This window comes from Lemur catta, chromosome Y (assembly GCF_020740605.2).
Source record: "Lemur catta isolate mLemCat1 chromosome Y, mLemCat1.pri, whole genome shotgun sequence".
Classification (NCBI taxonomy): Eukaryota; Metazoa; Chordata; class Mammalia; order Primates; family Lemuridae; genus Lemur; species Lemur catta.
The window spans coordinates 4,968,455-4,989,692 of record NC_059156.1 but is presented as its reverse complement, the minus strand read 5'-3'; the positions used below and the strand labels follow the sequence as shown (position 1 = coordinate 4,989,692).

The window sequence follows — 21,238 nt, the reverse complement described above, 5'->3', positions numbered from 1 at the left end:
CAGGCTGGTCTCGAACTCCTGACCTCGAGCGATCCACCCTCCTCGGCCTCCCAGAGGGCTAGGATTACAGGCGTGAGCCACTGCGCCCGGCCTGTGTGTCTTGTCTTTTGTTGAAAATTGAGTGTTTGAAAAAACACTTTGCCAGTCTTTGTGAACTGACTCAGTACAGGGGAATGCCTTGAGCATAAAGACTTTAGTTCGTTTTTGGCTTTTTCTAGACATTTGTCTTCTTTGAACCTTTGCATGTGCGTTTCTTCTCTGTGTTGCCCACATGATGGCTGCTTTTTAAATTTTTTAATTCTTCTATGAGCCTCTCTCCTGCTTGTTTTTCCTGCCTTAGCTGTGTTTTGTATTCATCAGTCAGTAATTTGCCCTAGTAGTCTGCAAGTATTTAATTCCCTTGGGAGTTTCATGACATTTGCCTTCCTATGGCTTCTCCTAGCCTGAATTTTAATCCACTTTTGGTTTCCTGACCTTCAAGTTGGGTGATACAGAGACAAGTCCCTCAGGCAGCCCTCATACAAGTTAGAAAGTTGCAAATTCAATTCTTTCTGCCCTTTCCTGTACACATAAGGAACTGGGGATCAGGTCACTGCTTCTCCAAACTGGACCTTTATAATAAGGGAATCGGCAAAGGTGAGTAAAAATGTGGTATCGTGAGCTTTTTCATAATTGGGCATTTGCTTGATTATTATATACTTATGATTTCCAGAGTTCCCTGAAAGTTGTTTTGAACAGAAACAAGGCTTTGTAGCTACTTAGTCTGCCATCATGTTGATGTCATTCCCTATATGACATTGAAAATTAAATAAAGGGGAGGAAAGTACTATAGTGAATTCATTGGGAAATCAGATAATTGATTTAGTAGAGGTTTTAAAATTTTAAATTTCTATATTATCAAACCTGATGTTAGATGTTAGGCTTATACCAGTGTATTGTTTTTACTTAGCATTTACTTAGCATTTTTCATATGTCCTGATTGTGTTTTTCTGTTTTAATTGGAGAAATTATCTCTGCTCAGAATCGAAGTCTTTATTACCTCTTCCCCTTTTTAATTTTCTCCTAAAATTTGGCTCTTTAGAAAACAATTTAAAAGTGTTTTTTTTTTTTGCTCACATATTGGGATTTTAAAAAACAAGCCTTCTTGTGACCTTATTTCTTAATTCTTAGTTCATTCTTAATCTTTTCTTAATTTCTGAATTCTTTAATTCATTTTACATCAGAATGTTTTTAGCTAAATAAGCTTTGCCTAATTTGTACTCTGCAGGTGTGTGAACTTTAAACAAATACCAGTAAATGCCCATAGTGTTCCTTTGAGCTACTGTGTAAATTGCTGCCTGTGCCCCTTCTGACCCAAGGGAAACAAAGAATAAAATACAATTAAAAAAAGGTTTGAATCTTCATAAGTATGTATCTATGATCACATAATATATTTTGTTCTCTTTTTGAAGGTAATTTTATAAAACTTTTTAAAAAGTTTTCCATTTTTGCTGTGTTTCAAACAAATACATTTCAGATAGTAACTTCTTTCATTTTTCTTAAAGAAGGAAATTAACATTTACCATTAACTGTGTTACAGGGTTGGTTAGTGGATCTCATCAATAAATTTGGCACATTAGATGGGTTCCAGATTTTGCATGATCGTTTTATTAATGGATCAGCATTAAACGTTCAAATAATTGCAGCTCTTATTAAGTAAGTTATATTTTAAAGCGAATATTCAGTTCACTGTGCAAATTGCTGTTTTATTTCCTTGAAAATCATTGTTTTAGTTTCCATTGTGGTTTCTTGCCATTTTGAAGCAATGACTTCTTTTAAGTATTGAAACTCATTTGAAAGTTCTGTTCAAACTTAAATTTTAAAAATGAATATTACATAAAGTGTATGTCTTTCTTACTTCAGACCATTTGGGCAATGCTATGAGTTTCTCAGTCAACATACAGTGAAAAAATACTTCATTCCAGTCATAGAAATAGTTCCACAGATATTAGAAAATTTAACTGATGAAGAACTGAAAAAAGAAGCAAAGAATGAAGCCAAAAATGATGCCCTTTCAATGATTATTAAATCCTTGAAGAATTTAGCTTCAAGGATTCCAGGACAAGAAGAAACTGTAAAAAATTTAGAAATGTTTAGGTTGAAAATGATACTCAGGTAAGATATTTTTCACCTTAAATTATTATTTGTATGAATTCTTAGTAATATTTACTGTAAATTTTTCTTTTAGATTGTTGCAAATTTCTTCTTTTAATGGCAAGATGAATGCACTGAATGAAATTAACAAGGTAATATCTAGTGTATCATATTATACTCATCGGCATGGCAATCCAGAAGAGGAAGAGTGGCTGACAGCTGAACGAATGGCAGTAAGCCCCTTTAGTTATCTGCCTGTGGAAAACTAGATTAATACCAATTACTGTTAGAAGCAACAATTAACTCTAAAATTGAGAGATAGATTTGTGCCTATTTAGGCATAAAATCTCTTTATAATAGTAATAAGAAAAGATTTAATAGCAAATGATTAATTATTTGGAAGTGTTAGAGGTAAATTAACTGTGTCTCTGGTAAATTTATTATTTCTGACTATACATGTTCATGATGCAAGTATAATGTGGTGGTTTGGTTGAAATGAAGTAGTTGGAGACCTTTAGAAAGGATTGGTAGATCTGTAATCTAGTGAGTGAATTGGCAACATGATCACTTCCCAATTCAATTTAGAGTTTTTAAATTAGGCATAGAGTTCATGGGCTATAAATCTTCGTTTATTAATGTTTTATCATGATTTTAAAAATTTTAAAATGATTTTAAGAATACTAATTTTTATTTTCTAATAATTTCATTTAAAAATCATTTATATCTATATCATTTTGACATTGAAAGAGATATTTATTATAGATATTTTGATATATTTAAGTTTTGAAATGAATAATCGCATGGAGTACCTAAGTATTACAAAAAAAATTTTTTTGAGTATATATTATTTGCCAGTACTGGAGATGCATTTGTAAAGAATAGTTTTTACCTTAAAGGTCGCTTCAGTTTAGTAGTGGAAATGGTTAGAATGTGACATAAGGTGTACTGAATACAATAGAATAGTATTGAGAAAATAGTGTCTAATCCAAATGTCTTCCGTACACCTTGTATCACATTGTAACCGTTTACAAATCTCAGACTCAGCATTGGTGGTCAGATTATGTTTGTAATTTTCATGCTTTTGTGGAGTGGCAAACACAGACTCACTCACAATATTGTGCACTAGTCCTTGAATTATTAGTCCTCAACAGATACGAAGTCCTTGCACTAGTCCTTGAATTACTAGTCCTCAACAGATATAAAGTATTTAGAAAATTTTGAAGGAATTTGACATTGCTGTGGCATTTTTCTCATATTTCTCAAAAAATAAGATTGGAAATACAAAATCAGTTATTCTCAACAGATAGTTTGAGAAGTGTACTGCTATAACATATATGGGAATATTTTTGTATATGCAAAATCAAAATTCTGAAAAATTATTTATTTTAATGTTTATTCTTTATATTAGTGGATTTTAATTTATGAATTCAACACATCTGTGGGAGCTTTCTGTATATGAAGTTATTCTAGTGTTTAATAATTTCACATTAATACAACACATAAAATATTAGTGTGTTATAATTTGTGAACATATACATAATTTGGGTTTTTGAATTCCCACTCACTATTTAGAAGTCTGAGTTATGTTTTTATTTTGCTTTTTAAAACAGCTTCCTTTTAGATTCTACATTAAATATTTGTATTACATTTAGGAATGGATACAGCAAAATAATATCTTATCCATAGTCTTGCGAGATAGTCTTCATCAACCACAATATGTCGAAAAACTAGAGAAGATTCTCCGTTTCGTGATTAAGGAAAAGGCTCTTACGTTACTGGACCTTGATAATATATGGGCAGCACAGGTAAGAAATTTAAAACAATAGCAGTTTTTTTACAGGAAAGGTACTAAGAGTGAAAAAAACTTTTGCTTATCTCTGTGTAATGCCATGCAAGTTTGTATTTCTTGACTTTTAGTGATGTGCATACTCTGTATGTACAGAAATTCTACCAAGATTATTTTTAAAATAAACAGGTTTCCCCATCTTTATGTGTACTAAAGGGTAGCAATTTATAGATGGTTTTAAACAAGAGACCTATAGTAAATAATTACCATAAAAAGAATGATTATTAAAAGACTGTGAAGAATCTATAATTAGAAATGTTTTTTGTATGTAATACGTGAAGAAACAAATGCCACAGTGTTATATTACTGTGACTTGTGCAAATATAGGATTATTGTAGGTTGTAACTTTTCATAATAAATTACCTTGGTTTTAGAAACACTCATTCATAATCCTAGCATTCTCGGAGGCTGAGGTGGGAGGATTGTTTGAGCTCAGGAGTTCAAGACCAGCCTGAGCAAGAGAGAGACCATGTCTCTACTAAAAAAATAGAAATTAGCTGGAAAACTAAAATTATATAGAAAAAAAATTAGCCGGGCATGGTGGCATATGCCTGTTGTCCCAGCTACTTGGGAGTCTGAGGCTGAAGAATGGCTTGAGCCCAGGAGTTTGAGGTTGCTGTGAGGTAGGCTGACTGGCACTCTAGCCCCGGCAACAGAGTGAGACTCTGTCTCAAAAAAAAAAAAAAAGAAATACTAGTTCATAACTTCTTTAATTATCTTAATTGCAGGTTTCTACTCACAAATCACTTGGGAAGTATTATTAGGCATTAGATTACAAAGCTTGCTAGGTAATAGATTATAAAACTTGGGTTTTTTGTTGTTTTTTAAGAGAAACCAATAAAACAGTCTTATACCTTCATTGAGGACTTAAGTTTCCAATTTTGAGACAATCCACTAATTTGACTTACTTTTATCATAATTTTATTGGTAAACACTTTGTAATACATTTTTATGTTAATTCCCAATGTTCGTTAACCATTTATACTAAAATACTGAATTGCCTTTTTTGTGAGACAGAGTCTCATTCTGTTGCCCTGAGTACAGTGCCATGGTGTCAGCCTAGTTCACAGCAACCTCAAACTCCTGGGTTCAAGACATCCTCCTGCCAAGTCCGACCTGGGACTACACAGGCACACACCAGGATGCTTGGCTAATTTTTCTACTTTTAATAGAGATGGGGTGTTGCTTTTGGTCATGCTGGTCTCTAACTCCTGAGCTCAAGTGATCTTCCCACCTTGGCCTCCCAGAGTGCTAGGATTACTGGCGTGAGCCCCCATGCCCAGCCTGCCATGTTTTAAATGGCACCTAAAGCATTAAAATATTAGGAATTTTGTTATTACCTCAGATGAAGAAAGTAGGACTATTTATTAAGTAATAGGGATTGGCATAATAGAACTATTTAATTCTTTACTGTTACTCTAATTGAAGTATGCTGTGATTTTTTTGTTTGATTTTATTTATTTCATTTTTGGATTTTCAACAGGCAGGGAAACATGAAGCCATTGTGAAGAATGTACATGATCTACTAGCAAAGTTGGCTTGGGATTTTTCTGCTGAACAGCTTGATCATCTTTTTGATTGCTTTAAGGTAATAATTCAAATAATAAAATACTGCCATTTCATTCGAAGTAGCATTAATTAGTTCTCTTTTGCTTCTGACTTATATACTAACAGTTTTCATCAGAGAAATCTCTGATAAAGAAGAATGGTCATTGTCTCTTACAATCAGAACATAACAATAGTTTTTATTATAATAATTTCCTTCACAAGTATAGAATCCTACCCTTTTTTTGCTAAGGTTATTTCTTTGAATTAGTTTTCTTTGACAATTTGCATTTTGATTTAAGTTAAAAATAAACTACAGAAATGCAGGGAAGCATTGGAAAATGAGGCAAAAAAATTAATAAAACACTGTGGAGTTTAGGAGTGATGTACACATACCTAGAGCAATAAAATTCAGAAAGTAGTCCCAGAGTTTTCTAATATATTTCTAATATATCTGTAATGGTATCACTGAACAATTTTTAAGGCATTTTGTCAGAGTGTCCTCTTTTTATTAAGAGTGATCGGGGAATCTGTGAATTATGGCATTGTTTATAAACAGATATTTCGGTAACTACTGACATTAGAATCATAAGTTTTGTTATTCAAAATAAAGATTAAATTTTTGGTAGGAACTTTCGTAGCTGCTAACTGCTTAAGAAAAGTTTGGTGTTTTCTCTTACCCAGCTATTTTGTTTCTGAATATAAAATGTCTTAGAGAAACTCACAAGTATTATACCAGAGTATGTATTCAACAGTTGCTTAGCAGAATTGTTTGTATCAGCCCCAAACTGGTAACAACTTTAATGTTTACAAATCATAAACAGGTAAATAAGATGTGGACTATTCTTATATAGAATTCTCATGGACTTTTCACCATATGACAGTGAAAATTAACACATTGTAACAAGCACATAGGTCAATCTTGCTATTTTGGAGAAATTATAAAGAAAAGAGAGGAAATGATGTTCTAAAAGTCATAATTGTAGTATCTTTGAAGACAAGGCTGGAATATTTTGAGAAAGAATTATCCAGTAGCCTCCTGGGGTACTGAACTCTATGTTATTTCTTGGCTTGGATGATAGTTTCACAAGTATTAGATTTTGAATTCTGACTTATGCCCCAGATATGTTAAATCAGTAGTAGTACATACAGGGACTGGGAGTGTTTATTTTAAGGAGCCGTTTCAGGATGACATGAATTTTTTAAAATCACTGTTATGGAAAAAAGAAGCCATGGAATCTTATATGTAAATACATACATGTATGTATGTATGTATTTTAAAATCTGTTGGAAATCTATGAAAGGCAAAGAAATCAATATTGAGAAGTTATTGTGGGTAGTCTAAATCTAATTTTCAGTCATTTCTAATCTTAAGATAACTTCTGAAATGATATTTCAATACAACCATAATGACAGGAAGGTGTGGTGTCAGTTTGCTTCTTTTTAATTAAGAGTCTCAGTATGGTCTAAATACAATCATAACAAAAATCTATTATTTGTATATTGCTCCTTTGGCTTATCAGGTGTTTATTACACATCCATTATTCAATAACAAGCATTATTTTTGAGGTATTGGTAAATCTGGCAGTTTTTACAGAGCATGTCAGTGTGTCTTGAAAGCTCTTTGTTAAGGTGTTTTAAAGGAAGCAGGTGTAGAGGTCATTTAACAGTTCTTTGTAGGTTGCAACTGAATTATTCCAACTTTAATTATGTCTCCTTAGTATATATAGTTACAGTCTTGCTCAGTTTAACTCTGTTAGTAAACATTTGTGTTCTAAGTAAGCCTTTGTCTTCTAAAATTGTACTGATTTATAATGCTTGGGAGAGTCATGGGTATGAAATTCTTGTTTTGGTTTTGATCTTCATATTTCTAGACATTAATGAGGTTGAACATTTCTTACATTTTGAGCTCTTCTGATTTCGTTTTTGGTCTATTCATGTCTTACACATTTATTTTTCCTATTCAATTGTTCTTTCTAATTTTATTGACCCCTAAGTGTGTTTTCGTTTATCAGAATGCTAAGTCCTTGTCTATAGTGAATCAAAAATATTCTCAAAGTTGTTTTCTCAAAGTTGTATTAGCAGTTTGTCTGAATAAGGATCCATGTTCCTTATTGTATGATTGCTTGCTGTGTGTTTTAATCAAACTCTTTAATTCTGTACTTGCCCTTTATCTTTTTTTCTTGTAATACAATGTATTGATCATTTTCTTTTTCTTTTTTTTTTTTTTTTTTGACAGAATCTTGCTCTGTCACCTGGGCTAGAGTACTATGGCGTTAGCCTGGCTCATAGCTCCGCACTTTAGAACGCTAGGCCAATTCCACACTGAGTGCTTCATCATTCAGCCTCAGCATGTTATGAAATAGGCCATTTGTTGCCCTTGCATGAATATAGTTAACAATACTTTAAAACTTCTTGCAAAGTGTCACTTAAAATAGTAGCTTTAGCACAGATTTTGCTAATGCAAGATACAACGAAAAGAAATGAGAGCATCTGAATCTGTTAATAACATTTTTACCTGTACAAGAAACCCTTCATGTTTTCTCATGGAAGGTGCACTGTCTATACATACACTCACTAAATTTACCAAATGCAGTCCAGCTTCATGACATTTATCTTGTAAGTTGTTGAAAATATCTGTTCCCTGTGTTCTGTCTGCAAGAGGGCCCAAAGCACTAACTCTTTGTAGCAAAGAAAATCTTCTGTCCTACCTGAATGAAGTATAAAACCTGTGCCAAGTCAGATTTCAGTATCAGTTGATTTCATCTGAATAATGTATATTTTCATTTTGAAGCAGTGCATGAAGTTGTTCTGTTAAGTTGAAGGCTAATTCATGCCACCAATCAGTTATGGTTCTCCTGGAGAGAGGCAGTTGTTTGTACTTTGAAATGTTACACATGGTCTAAGCATCCTACAACTTAGACAATGCATTCTTTCACAGTTTCCACATCACTGAATGGCTTCCCTTTTTTCCTGAGTATGTAAGCTACTTTATAAGTTTCTTATGTGTCATTATTTCCAGGTCTTATTGCTGCTTGAAAGAGTTGTCTTTGCTTTTGCCTTTCATGTTTTAATTTCTGCGATACAACATTTCCTGCCTCTTCCTCTAATTTAAAATATGTGTGGCCCTTATAGATGTTAAAATACTGATGAGCATTGAATTTCTTTAATGTTGATACTGCGGTATCACAAAGCATCCAAATCATCTTATCTTTAGCAGAAACAAGATAATATTACAATTCCCAATCCTACAATTCCCAATCCTCATTAAAAGATCTGTTTTCTTCCTTCAGTATTGTCTTGGTCTTCTTTGACATGATGGACTGTGAAGCAGACAGAATTTAAAAATACGGTAGAGCTGACAGCTGTTTGAAATTCCGCTTCAAACAGAAACACAGTGCACCACTGTCAAAAGCTGATAGTAGACTGGTGTACTTGACCCCCGTATACTCTCGCTAACTAGCCACATGTGGTAGTGGCACTGGGCCAGGGGGGGGGAAATTAAAAACTAAATCATGAATGTAGCAGCCGTCAATATAGCCCTTATGGCTACTAATATTCTAATTGTGCCAGTCAATCTGGAAGGATTATTTTGTTGAAATGTAATTTATTCTTTGATATTTTAAGTATGTTCATTTTAAAAATAAAATAAAAATATAAAGATGAACAACAATGTGTTAATAAAAATCAAAGAATCTGTTTTGTAAAATTTGAATCCAGTCAAAAGGCTGCAGTTAAGAACGTTGAAAGCTACATGTGGCCTTAAGGCCTCAGGTTCCCCACCCCTGTCCTAGGTGATGTATGTGTCTATACAGGTTAAATATCCCTTATCTGAAATGCTTGGAATCAAAATTGTTTCAGAGTTTGAATTTTTTAGCATCCTTGATCTGAAATGCAAAATAACTTCAGAGAGCATTTGCTTTGAGCATCATGGCAGCTCTGAAAAAGTTTGAGATTTTCGAACATTTTGGATTTTAGGTTTTTAGATTAGGGATATTCAACTTGAAGTTTGTCTTCTTTATTGATAAGAAGTATCTGTGGTATTAATTTACTACGTCTTACGTAACTGCTATTTTGGGGCTATTTCTTTATTGGCTGCTATGGATCTTGGTGTGCAGGGTTTTTTATCAACCAGACTTGGTATTTTTCTTGGTTAGTTGAATATGCTGGGTTGGATGGTAATTGCATATCTTGTTTAGCTTAGTTTTATTTCCTTTTATTTTTCAGAGACATGGTCATACTTTGCTACCCAGGCTGGAGTGCAGTGATGCAGTCACAGCTCACTGTAACCTCATCCTGGGCTTAAGTGATCCTTCTAACCTACTGAGTAGTTAGGACTACAAGTGCATACCACCATGCCTGGCTAATTTCTTTAAAATTTTGGTAGAGAGGGAGTCTTGTTGTGTTGCCCATGCTGGTTTCAAAACTTCTGGCCTCAAGCAGTCCTCCCACCTCAACCTCCCAGAGTGCTGTGATTATAGGCATCAGCCATCATGACCTTCACTCCTTATTGCTGCTATATGGGCAAGGAGTTCAGAGTCCACATTTTGCTCACACTTCTGCAAGGTTCAGGGTACCGTTATTTCTGCTGGGCAATGGTGAAAGTTCTGATTCTCTTTTAGGCCTTCTGTAGCACACCACTCAAGCAGGGATCAGGCAGGGTTGGATGAAAGTTACTGTTGGCTGGAATTAGAAATCCCAGCTCTTTGGCTTTGTCTTATATCCTGCCACAGGTTTTGGGATGCCTTGTGAAGTGTTTAGGGTCTCTACTCAACTTTCTGTGATACTGTTGTGGATTGAGTCATAGTTTTTTTCTGTAGTTTTTGCTTAGAGTAGGTAATTTATTTTCCGAAACTTTCCTGTCATGCTAAATTGTACATTCAAGTGGCCTTTGGGAGGTTTCTTGTCTATATCCACTAATGTTTGTAAGTTGCTGGATTCTTTAGCTTCAAGTTCAGAATGTATGAGATAAAAGAAAATTCATGGGACTCACCACATATTTGTTCCTTGCATTTGGAATTCTCTAGGGGGTCTCCAATGTTTACTTTTCAGGGTCTGCTTTCTTTTCTACACTTTTAAGAATCTACTGTTTGTTTTTTATATAATGTCTAGGAGCTTTGGTTGTACTTGGAGGAAAAATGAAAAATATATCTTCTCAAAAACAGAATGATTTTGATTTTTTTAAATTTAGCATTTTATCTCCTAAATATAGCATTTTTACAACATTTCCTTTGTAAGTTATAGATTGTTATTTTATTTTCTTGGTCAATAACTTAAAATTTATCACAAATCTTTTTTTCTTTTTAGGTAAGCTAACTCACAAGCCATTTTTCTCTGCATTGTTTTGTTTCAGAAACATTTAATACACATCTTATGATCTGCTGTCTTCATTTATAACAAATGTCATCTTGAGTCATGTATTCTTTACCATTTTTAAATTATGTACATAATTTTAAAGTCTCAAAAGTAACAAAGTTTACATTGTAAATAGAGTTTTTTCCCTTGAAATTTAAATTGGTGTGTTCCATGAATACTATTAACGTTTGTTTTTCTCCAGTGATACTTGGGTAATTTAGTTTACTTATGCTCTTGGAGGGTGGGAGCTGTGTGTGTTGGATGTGTATGTATGAGAGATTCAGATGAATTGAATATAGTTTAGAGACATAAAGCAGTTATGACTTAATAATACAAACAAATACGTAAACTATGTGGCATTTACCTCATTTAAATATGTTTTTCTAGGCAAGCTGGACAAATGCAAGTAAAAAGCAACGTGAAAAGCTACTTGAGCTGATACGTCGTCTTGCAGAAGATGATAAAGATGGTGTGATGGCTCACAAAGTGTTGAACCTTCTTTGGAATCTGGCCCATAGTGATGATGTCCCTGTAGACATCGTGGATCTAGCTCTCAGTGCCCACATAAAAATACTAGATTATAGTTGTACTCAGGTAGGGGAGTGTTTCTTTGCTCACTTTTTCCTGACTTTTTTCTTCACAATTAGTATGGCTTAGTTAGAGGATAGTTTCTGTTTATTCCATCATTTTTGTTTTAAAGTAATCTTAAGAAATTCTCTTACTTCATCATATAAGCCTGACTTCATCTCCTCTATCCAGTGTTTTTCAGCAAGATTTTATGTATTATCTACAAAGAATTTTCACATCTTGAAAGAAAGATTTTTATAGGAAGAACAATTTACCAGTAATATAATAGCCAAATATGTGACACTAAATTAGATCATGAAGAATTAAAGCTAATAATGACTTTGGAGGTGTAAGGGTAGTTAGATTTTATTTGCTAATCAGTGAATAAAATGAATAGAATTTAAATAGTGGCTTCTCTGTAAGCAAATTAAAACAGCTTCCTAGCATTTAACTTGTGCTGTTTATGTGTACTGATTTTTATATACTCATTTGTATACTAATTTTACCTATAATTTTGGACCTTTTCCTGGATTTTTATTAGCAGTGGTTTGCAACTCTTATAATAGCTTAGTTTAGGAATTTACTAATAATGATGTGTCCTCTTTTTTAAAAAAATTAAATAGGACAAGGCAGAAGTGTTCAGTGTCTAGAGGGCAGGCATTCTGCTTTACCTTGGACTAGAATTTAATCTGGTTAAGCTAGGTCAAGATGATGCTCTTGGGTTTTAAAAAACCATATCAATGAACCAAGTATTCAGTTGTTATTCAGTTATTGTGAACCATGTAATTTCAGAAGCCATACTTCTGAAAGGATTTGCTGAACTGACTGTCTCCATCAAAAAGGATTGTCAGAAGCACACACATACTTATAATTAGATAAATAAATTCAGAGGACAATATTCTTAAACCTAGAATACTTAAAAAAATGAAAATAAGTCATTCATAGTCTGTGGACTAAGTCTTAGCCGTCCGTGTGAAATTGGTGGGTTTTTTTTTTCTTTTTTCTTTTTTTTTTAGTTTTGAAGAAAATATAAATTTATCATAGCAGCTGGTCTCTACAAGTAGGTAAAAACAGGAGTTTTTTCCAACCCCAGTAGTCAGTAAAACATTGAGTCTGCAATATCGAATTTGGAGCTTCAGAAGTAGTGAAAGAAAAGCCCTCTATTGGTTTTTCTGAGCAAATGACAGTTTTATCGTAAATATGTAATTCTACTGTTAATATGTTTATTTAGCGTCTGAAATGGTTGTGAGGGTCTTGAGTTTAAATGATATTTTAATAAATAGACAAGTGTAGACAATCAAAACAGTATAGGTGCTATAAATGGTCATCTAGCATTTATTAAGTTATTCATTTAACTGTTTGACACACTGTGTTGTATATTGCTATATTAATAGATACTAGTTAAACTAAATTTAGTAAAAGGATTTTCCCTTTTTCAACTTAATTTTTATTTGATGATACAAAAGACTAGTAAGTCTGTCATTCTTACTGCCCTCCCACCCAAAGTGCTTTTTATAAGAGCCACTGCAACTTTAATATTTATGTACGAATATTTTTATGCACAAAATTCAACAGTCATTACACATCTAGAAATTTTTCTTAAGAAATGATGTATAAACAATACAATATGTGGAGACAAAAACAATCTTTATTGTTTACACAGTGAAACAGTCTACTTTCGTGAATACTCTCTGTAGTGTAATATGTACAGCCATTAAAATGACTTCAAATGTGCATGTGCTTAAAAGATAAGCCTCTTACGTTGGGCATTAAACAAATATAAAGGATTACCTTTTGTGTTTCTGTTTACATAGAAATAGAATCATTCTAACTAAAAATTTGCGAGATACTCAGACTTGATTTTCTGACCAGTAGTTACTATGGTTTAAGATCAAAGCAACTGTAAAAGCAATAAACTTGAATAAGAATGTTATTCTTAAAATATTCTTAATCATTTTAGGTGAATATTTGGACCTGTTTTCTGTAACTTTTTATGTATATTGATTTGTTTTATTTTGATGATTGTTATTGAATTGCAGAATTATTGTACAATTATTTTCTTGATGACATATAAATTTGTTCCTTGCTCTGATTGGAAAAATGTGTTAGCCAAACCCAATATATATAGTATATAGTATTTAGTAATATTTGGGATTTTGTCTTTTTACTGGATTTTATAATATAACTTTACAAAATTGAATGAAATGCAATACACATATTCTGGCAAAGGTTTAACAATCATGCCTTCTGTAAATGTACCTATATTATCTTGGTGCAGGTATATCTGAATCATGGAACATTGAGTGTATAATAGTGCTTTGCATTTTGTAGTTTTAGTGATAATTTCAAAATAAGAATGTAGTTAAAGCATTTTGTTTGATTAAACTGTTTTACAACTACATCATAATTTTTGTGATGCTGAGGTTAAAAGCATTTCTGTTTCGCAATCTCCAAAATAATTTAAAGATAAAATTATATTGAATATTGGTCCATTTACAACAGAAACTTTTTTTATATGTGTGTGTAAGGATCGAGATACACAAAAGATCCAGTGGATAGATCGCTTTATAGAAGAACTTCGCACAAATGACAAATGGGTAATTCCTGCACTAAAACAAATAAGAGAAATTTGTAGTTTGTTTGGCGAAGCACCTCAGAATTTGAGGTAAGGTAGAGAATTTCTTATTTTTATTTATGTATTATGCTGAAAATAGCACTATCAGTAAAAGCACATTTTGAAGAAAGAAAACTGGAATGGAAAAACAGTTTAGAGAAGGGTTAGTTTAGAACAAAGTAAAGATCTTTGATGATGTTCAACTTCCTTATATTCTATGAGGTAGATGGTTTAAGTGATAAGATAAGAACTCAAAGCAATTTATTTTATGTATTTATTTTGGAGACAGAGTCTAACTCTTTTGCCTGGGCTAGAGTCCCATGGCGTCAGCCTAGCTCACAGCAACCTCAAACTCCTGGGCTCAAGTGATCCTCCTGCCTCAGCGTCCCAAGTAGCTGGGACTACAGGCATGTGCCACTGTGCCCAGCTAATTTTTTTTTTCTGTATCTTTAGTTGTCGGGCTAATCTTTCTATTTATAGTTGAGATTCCCCTCAAACTCCTGACTTCAAGTGATCCTCCCACCTTAGCCTTCCAGAGTGCTAGGCCTGAGCTGGCCTCAAAGCAATTTAAATTAAAAAAGATGAAGAGACTTTGTTTATAGGTTTTTTTCTTTTTTTTTGTTAACTTTTATTTTAGCTAGATATTTCTTAAATGGTTAATTTTAAGTGTTAGATCTGACATGCTAAATTGTGGTTAGTGGAACATTTTTTTTAATTTTCTTATATTAATAATATATTTAAAACTAATGACATGAAAGGAAAAATGACTGGGAGAAATAATGTTAATCACAAGAATATTCACAACACAGTTAAGATTCCTGGTAGTGAACCCTAGGTTTATCTAACTAGATTTAATCTTAGAGAAGTTATCTAAACTTCTAGAAATATTTTTTCTTGTGCATGAGGCAGTCACATGATTGCCAAGATCGTTTACAACTCTAGATTGCTATGATTATGCCCTAAAACAGAATTCTTGTTTAAATAGAAGTTTAAAATGCCAATTATGTTTTGATTTTTCAAGTTGAATTTAGACTATATTTTTCTGTTCCTAGAAAAATTGCATGAAATTGGAGAATTTTATGTGAATAAACCCTGGGGAAAATAATATAATGTGTATTTGTGAAGGACATATTTTGGTTATGCTTGAGTCACTGTACGTGCCTTTTGTCTTTTATCAGACACATCCATTTACTGTTTGCAGACAGATACTGTAGTATGTAGATTGTTCCAAGGCAAGTGACTTCATTATGTATAGAATTATGATTATAAGGAATTTATTGTTTTCGTTGAAAAGGACAAAACAAGAAGGAAAAGGGAACTAGGTGTCTTTATATACCATGAACAAAACTGTCTGGGAACTCAGTGTTCCCCAATGTGTTGATGGCTAATATTCTTGGTCATGTAACACGTGTGCTTTGATATTAGTAAGTTGGAGAATACTGGGGTAGTTTTCTTGTAATATAAGAATATTGAAATAGATAATTTTGTTATGGGGTATGGGTTATTTTCTTTGCATTGCTTGATATTTTATTATTAAAGGGAGGATACTGGCCACATTTAATTTTAAAATTTTAAAGTAGTAGCTCCAATTTAGTTTCTGTAAACTCTAAATTGGAGCAGTTTTCATTTGCCTAATAATATACTATTAAAGTTCTTTCTTTTCAGTCAAACTCAGCGAAGTCCCCACGTATTCTACCGCCATGATTTAATCAACCAACTTCAACACAATCACGCCTTAGTTACTTTGGTAGCAGAAAACCTTGCAATTTATATGAATAACATCCGATTATATGCTGGAGGTATGTGTAAGATAAGCTAAAATTAACTATGGGGAATCAATGTATGGACTTCCATGATGTTTTGTTTTACCCTAAGGTTAATTACCTCAGAAATAACACTACTTACCTGTTTTTTTAATTTTTATTTTTTTAATTTCAAAATAGTAAGAGGGTACAAGTGTTTTTGTTACATGAATACCTTTTAATAAGGCTTACATTGGAGCTTTTAGTATGCCCATCATTCAAATAGTATTCATTGTACCTAATAGATACAACATTTATTTTTAAGTGGGCAACAAATAGAAGTGAATTGGTTTTATAAATAGTTTACACTTACAAATTTTTATTTTTTATTTTTTTATTTTTATTTCAGCTTGTCATCATGGGGGTACAAGTTCAGGCCACATACACTGCCCATGTCCCACCCATCCCCCTGAGTCAGAACTTCATGTGTGTCCATTCCCCAGACAGGGCGCATTGCACTCATCATGTAGTTATACTCCCATCCCCTCCCCCCATCCCCCATTCCCCCGAGTCAGAACATTGAAGTGTGACCATTCCCCAGACGGTGCGCAATGCACTTTTTGATCTCTACTTGGCATCCTGAATTTCATGCAACCTAAATTATATGCCACCTTTCCAAGACTCTTCATTAAATGCTTGTCTCCCTGTTCATCCTTCTTGTTGATTATTTTTCCTTCCATAACTGAGCGTTCTGATTCTTGGACCTGTAGTTGATTATTATTCTCTTGAGTATGTGCTCAATTCATTTTATGCCTTTACTTTCTTTCTGTTCCTATTTTTAACTGCCTCAAGAAAACTTGACTAATAATTTACCTGTACTTAGCCCAATTCTGTTTTTACATATATTTTTTATAACCCTGAATTAATGTTTTCCATTGTTTTAAGAACTTACTAGAAATTTACTAAATTAGTGATCATTAAATGTTCTCATTGGTTCTCAGAATATGAAATATTTTTACATATGGTTTCCTGTACTTTCAGCAGTCAACTTTTTAGCAATTGTCATATGTAAATGTGTCTCTGGTTGTTTTAAAGATCAATTCCGAAGTTACTTGTCTTTTGATGGTTTTATCAGAGTTTGTGTGTGCTGGAGCACAAAGTAATCTTTGTAAATCATACCTTCCACCTACTCCCCCCATAAACAGATGTTTCATAATTATACCTGCTTTCCAAATCAACCACCTTGTAGGCCCAGCTTTAGACACATGATTATAGAGAATAAAACACTTATTTTCGGCTGGGCACAGTGGCTCACGCCTGTAATCCTAGCACTCTGGGAGGCCGAGACGGGCGGATTGTCTGAGCTCAGGAGTTCGAGACCAGCCTGAGCAAGAGCGAGACCCCGTCTCTACTAAAAATAGAAAGAAATTATATGGACAGCTAAAAATATATATAGAAAAATTAGCCGGGCATGGTGGCGCATACCTATAGTCCCAGCTACTCGGGAGGCTGAAGCAGGAGGATTGCATGAGCCCAGGAGTTTGAGGTTGCTGTGAGCTAGGCTGACGCCACGGCACTCTAGCCCGGGCAACAGATCAAGACTCTGTCTCAAAAAAAAAAGCAAACAAACAAACAAAAAAACACTTATTTTCTACTGTTGAAGGCAGCATTGAACATAATGTTCAACTGGAAATACTGCTTAATTGATATGCTACATTAGAATCTCTAGAATTCACTTATTGGTGAAATGTGGATATTTATATAACTAGTTATTTCAAGAACAGTAGACTCTTGGTATAGTTGAGTTTGCAATAATCTTCAAGTTTTTGCTTGATACTTCCCAATGTAAAAGTTACATAAACAGGATAGAGAAGATAAGCAAGTTTTCAGATACATCTAATAATTGCACTGACTTCCTGTTTCTCTCACATTTCACCCCTCTTTTTACCCTCATTGTAAGGTGAAAAGCAATGTAAACATTAGGTGCTCTACCCATTTCAATCCTGCCAATCTCTGAAGGTTGCTTCTAAGCAGAGTAGTAGAACAAGTTTAGGCAGTGTAGGCATATAATCTTACTGCTTATTTTCCTTACCAAGAGCAGCCAGACCTAGTGAGAGAAACACAAACTTTGCTTATGTTGTTCTCTTTGTGACCTCCAAGCGTTTTCAAGATAAAGAGCTCTCTCAGTTGCCAGTAAAGACCTTTCCCAAAAAGGGAGCCAGCTACATATTAAATGCCAGTGATGATTCTTATTTACTTCATTTTTCTGTGATTTTATCTGTAACTTTAATGTCATTTGTCAGTAGTTGAAGACCTAATTGCCAAGACTATTGAGAAAAGGCAGGTGTGTGCATTTCAGCCTCACTATATCCTCTATTTCATCTTACTAAATTCTACTCACATTTCTGACTCATATCTTATGATCACAAGAATGTCCACATTATGTTATTACTTTACAAAATAAATGTAAATGAAGGCTTTATAGTTAAGCTGCCTAGATTTAAAGTCTAGCTCCAACCAACACTTAATAATTGAGTGACTTGCAAGTTACTTAAACCTTCCATGATTAAGATTTACAAAACTGGTAAAATAATAATGGTGGTACATACCTACTATATAAATGAATTAATAATTCCTAGAACAGTTAATACTTGCCAGAATGTTGCCAGAACATAGCAAGCACTTTAATTTTTTCTGTAATTATTATATGTCTATATGTTCCCCTGAATTCATTGATTATGTTTTCTATGACCATAATATTTTACATTTCTAACTAATGCTATTCAGTTGGCTCTTAAATATAGAAACAAAATTAATTTTCTACTAAAACTTTCAACACTAAATTTCTGTTGTATAGAGCTAACACCAGCATAAACTATGGTGATTGTAACTATAATGGTAAACATATTATCTCTTCAGGCATGCTATGTAATATGCAACAAGATATGAGCTTCTCATAGTTTACTAATTTTTTTATATTCTGATAATCATTTCATCAGTGTTATTTCATCATCACTAGTTGTATTATTTTTGGAAAAACATTTCCTCAGTGGCATGGCATGTTCAGCTAATTTCATGTTATCTTACACAGCAGACTTATTAAAATTCTTTCCAAGTTTTACTTATTGTAAAAATGAATTCTGTTTTCTCCTACTAAGGGAATTTATGCATCAGTACTGAATCAACATTTTCAGAAAACCTTTTTTAATGCACATAAGTAAACTATTAATCACTTTATTTAATTCATTGGAAGGACAGTCTTTACTGATTTACACATAATGAAAGTATTATGTGTCTTTTGTGGTTTTTGGATAAAATTCATAACACTAATTACAGAGCACACTGCTATTTATAAAACTTAAGTTTTCTAGTAATTGCCATTTTCTAGCTCTTCTCATTACTTTTGCTTTCATTTTGACAGTTGACTCATTTTGGAACCAGTTGCCACCAAAAATAAAAATATAAAAGATCTCTTCATATATGTCATTCAAGAATTATGCATATGCTGGACTTGGTTCACTCACTAGCTCTCATTGTCACATGTTTGTCATGAAGTATTGTTAAATCTATGTTGGTTCTTCTGATTTAAAACAATTTTGAACTAAAGTGATTAATTTATGAAATTTGTGTCTCTTTGAAGACATAGACATGGGAAAGGAAAGGAAAGAATGAATCTTGAACATCTTACTGTGCCAGAGTAAAAAAGTTTTAGATAATCATATTAACAGGTCAAAAAGACACAGGACTTAACCCTCAGTGGCCAATCTGTTCAAGCAGATACCCTTTCTCCTCAATGATTTTTTAATACCCTCTAAATAATAATCTGCTGCCTCTCAGTTGGCAAAAGCTACTTCTCCTGTTATCTTCACATTTTTAAGCCAAACCTCTTTGTAAACTTATCAAACTATTTTTTTTTTGGCATTAAGTTCTCCTGCTTTTAGATCCTTTACCCTTCTTTTGCTTTTAAGTTGTCACATTATGACTTTGGTTTTTTAGATCATATTGGAGTCTGTAAGTATAGTAATAGAGTCTTTCGATAGCAATCCTGAACATAACTGCTATATTTTCAATACAAGATAAATAGGCATTTCACAAAAAATGCAAAGTTTCACACTTGCTGGCATAGCTTCAGCAGTGGCTTCACAGACTTTCCTTCACATTGGTCCTTATGCTGGATTCATTTGTCTTGAAATGGCAGTCAACTGCAGCTGCAGATCTCCATCTATAGTACATATCAAGCAATTCACCATTTTCTTGTAATGCCATGACTTTTCTCCACTTCTTGAGAACGCTTCCAGCATCACTGGTGGCACTTCATATGGGTCCCCAGGTGTTACTCAAGGTTTACAGTATTGCATTATTCATGATGAAAATATGTGAGAACTGGGAGACATCACTTTTTACTAAGATCCCAATTTTGACAGAAAAACTAACTGTTCACGGTGATATAACTAATGTTACACAGTATTTTAAGTGAATACAATACGAGAGCTTGCTGTGACACATATATTTTATGTATTCATGACATCCTGAACTTGTCCTTACTTCTAAAAATATTTCTAGGCTACGCAGTTTATCTGTTTTTTTAAAACATAAATCTCAAAAAAGTTTTCCAGTATAGAGTATTTTTTGTACAAAAATTTATGTTTCAGTAGACCCATGAAGGTTTACAATCAACATGAGCAACATAGTGAGACCCTATCTACAAAAAATTTTAAAAATTAGGTGTGCATGATGCTATGTGCCTATGGTCCTAGCTACTTGGGAGGCTGAGGCAGGAGGATCACTTGAGGCTGGCAGTTCAACATGACAATGCATTGAGCTCAGGCTGGAGTGCATCGAGCTATGATTGTGCCACTACTCCAGATCTGGATGGCAAAGCAAAACCTTCCCTCTTGTCTGCAGACAAAAATCATACAGTCTCAAATTTTTAAGGAAAACCTCCTGATGGCCTGACGTTTGGTGCAGTTGAGACTTTCATGCAAGTAAGCAATCAGTTTTTGTGACTAGTGGTCAGGTGCTAATTTATATAGAAGTAGAAAACAATGAGTCATAATATGTTCGGTTCCTTTCTTCACCAAATACCAAATCCAGATACATTACCAAATGTTTTAAACATTCTATTCCATCTTTTTTGCAAGTTAAGATTTTACTTACAATTTAAGTTTTCCGGAAAAAAAAAATCTTGCCATTTTGAAGATTTGAGTGCTTTTTATCAATTCCAAAAGGAGCCCACACTATTGGAATATTTAGGCACCAAATGAACATAACATGAGGTTCCAGAAATGTTTAACTGAGAAACATCAGAATCTTTTTTTGGAAGGGAATTGTATAATTTTTTATTCTTCCATAACTTTGCTGTAAAACTTTGGAATGAAGCTCTTTGGTTCCTGATAGCACTTGTCATGGATATTTATTTCCATTGTTCTGTTTTAA

The 21,238-nt window shown here is 33.3% G+C and overlaps 1 protein-coding gene across 3 annotated transcripts in view; it reads left to right on the top strand.

Annotated features, from left to right (window-relative positions):
• LOC123629100 (probable ubiquitin carboxyl-terminal hydrolase FAF-X) overlaps positions 1-21,238 on the top strand; it is a 166,632-nt gene that overhangs the window by 49,976 nt on the left and 95,418 nt on the right. For 2 of the 3 annotated variants that reach the window (XR_006731901.1, XM_045539062.1), the window contains exons 1-6: positions 2,202-2,366; positions 3,786-3,938; positions 5,463-5,567; positions 11,267-11,473; positions 13,975-14,111; positions 15,726-15,859. Coding sequence is in view for 2 of the 3 variants with exons in the window: in XM_045539062.1 (XP_045395018.1) it covers positions 2,259-2,366; positions 3,786-3,938; positions 5,463-5,567; positions 11,267-11,473; positions 13,975-14,111; positions 15,726-15,859 (844 nt within the window). In the remaining variant the exon portion in view is untranslated. Of the gene's footprint in view, positions 1-1,579; positions 1,696-1,902; positions 2,155-2,201; positions 2,367-3,785; positions 3,939-5,462; positions 5,568-11,266; positions 11,474-13,974; positions 14,112-15,725; positions 15,860-21,238 lie in introns of those variants that run through there. The other variant, XM_045539064.1, reaches the window with a different exon arrangement.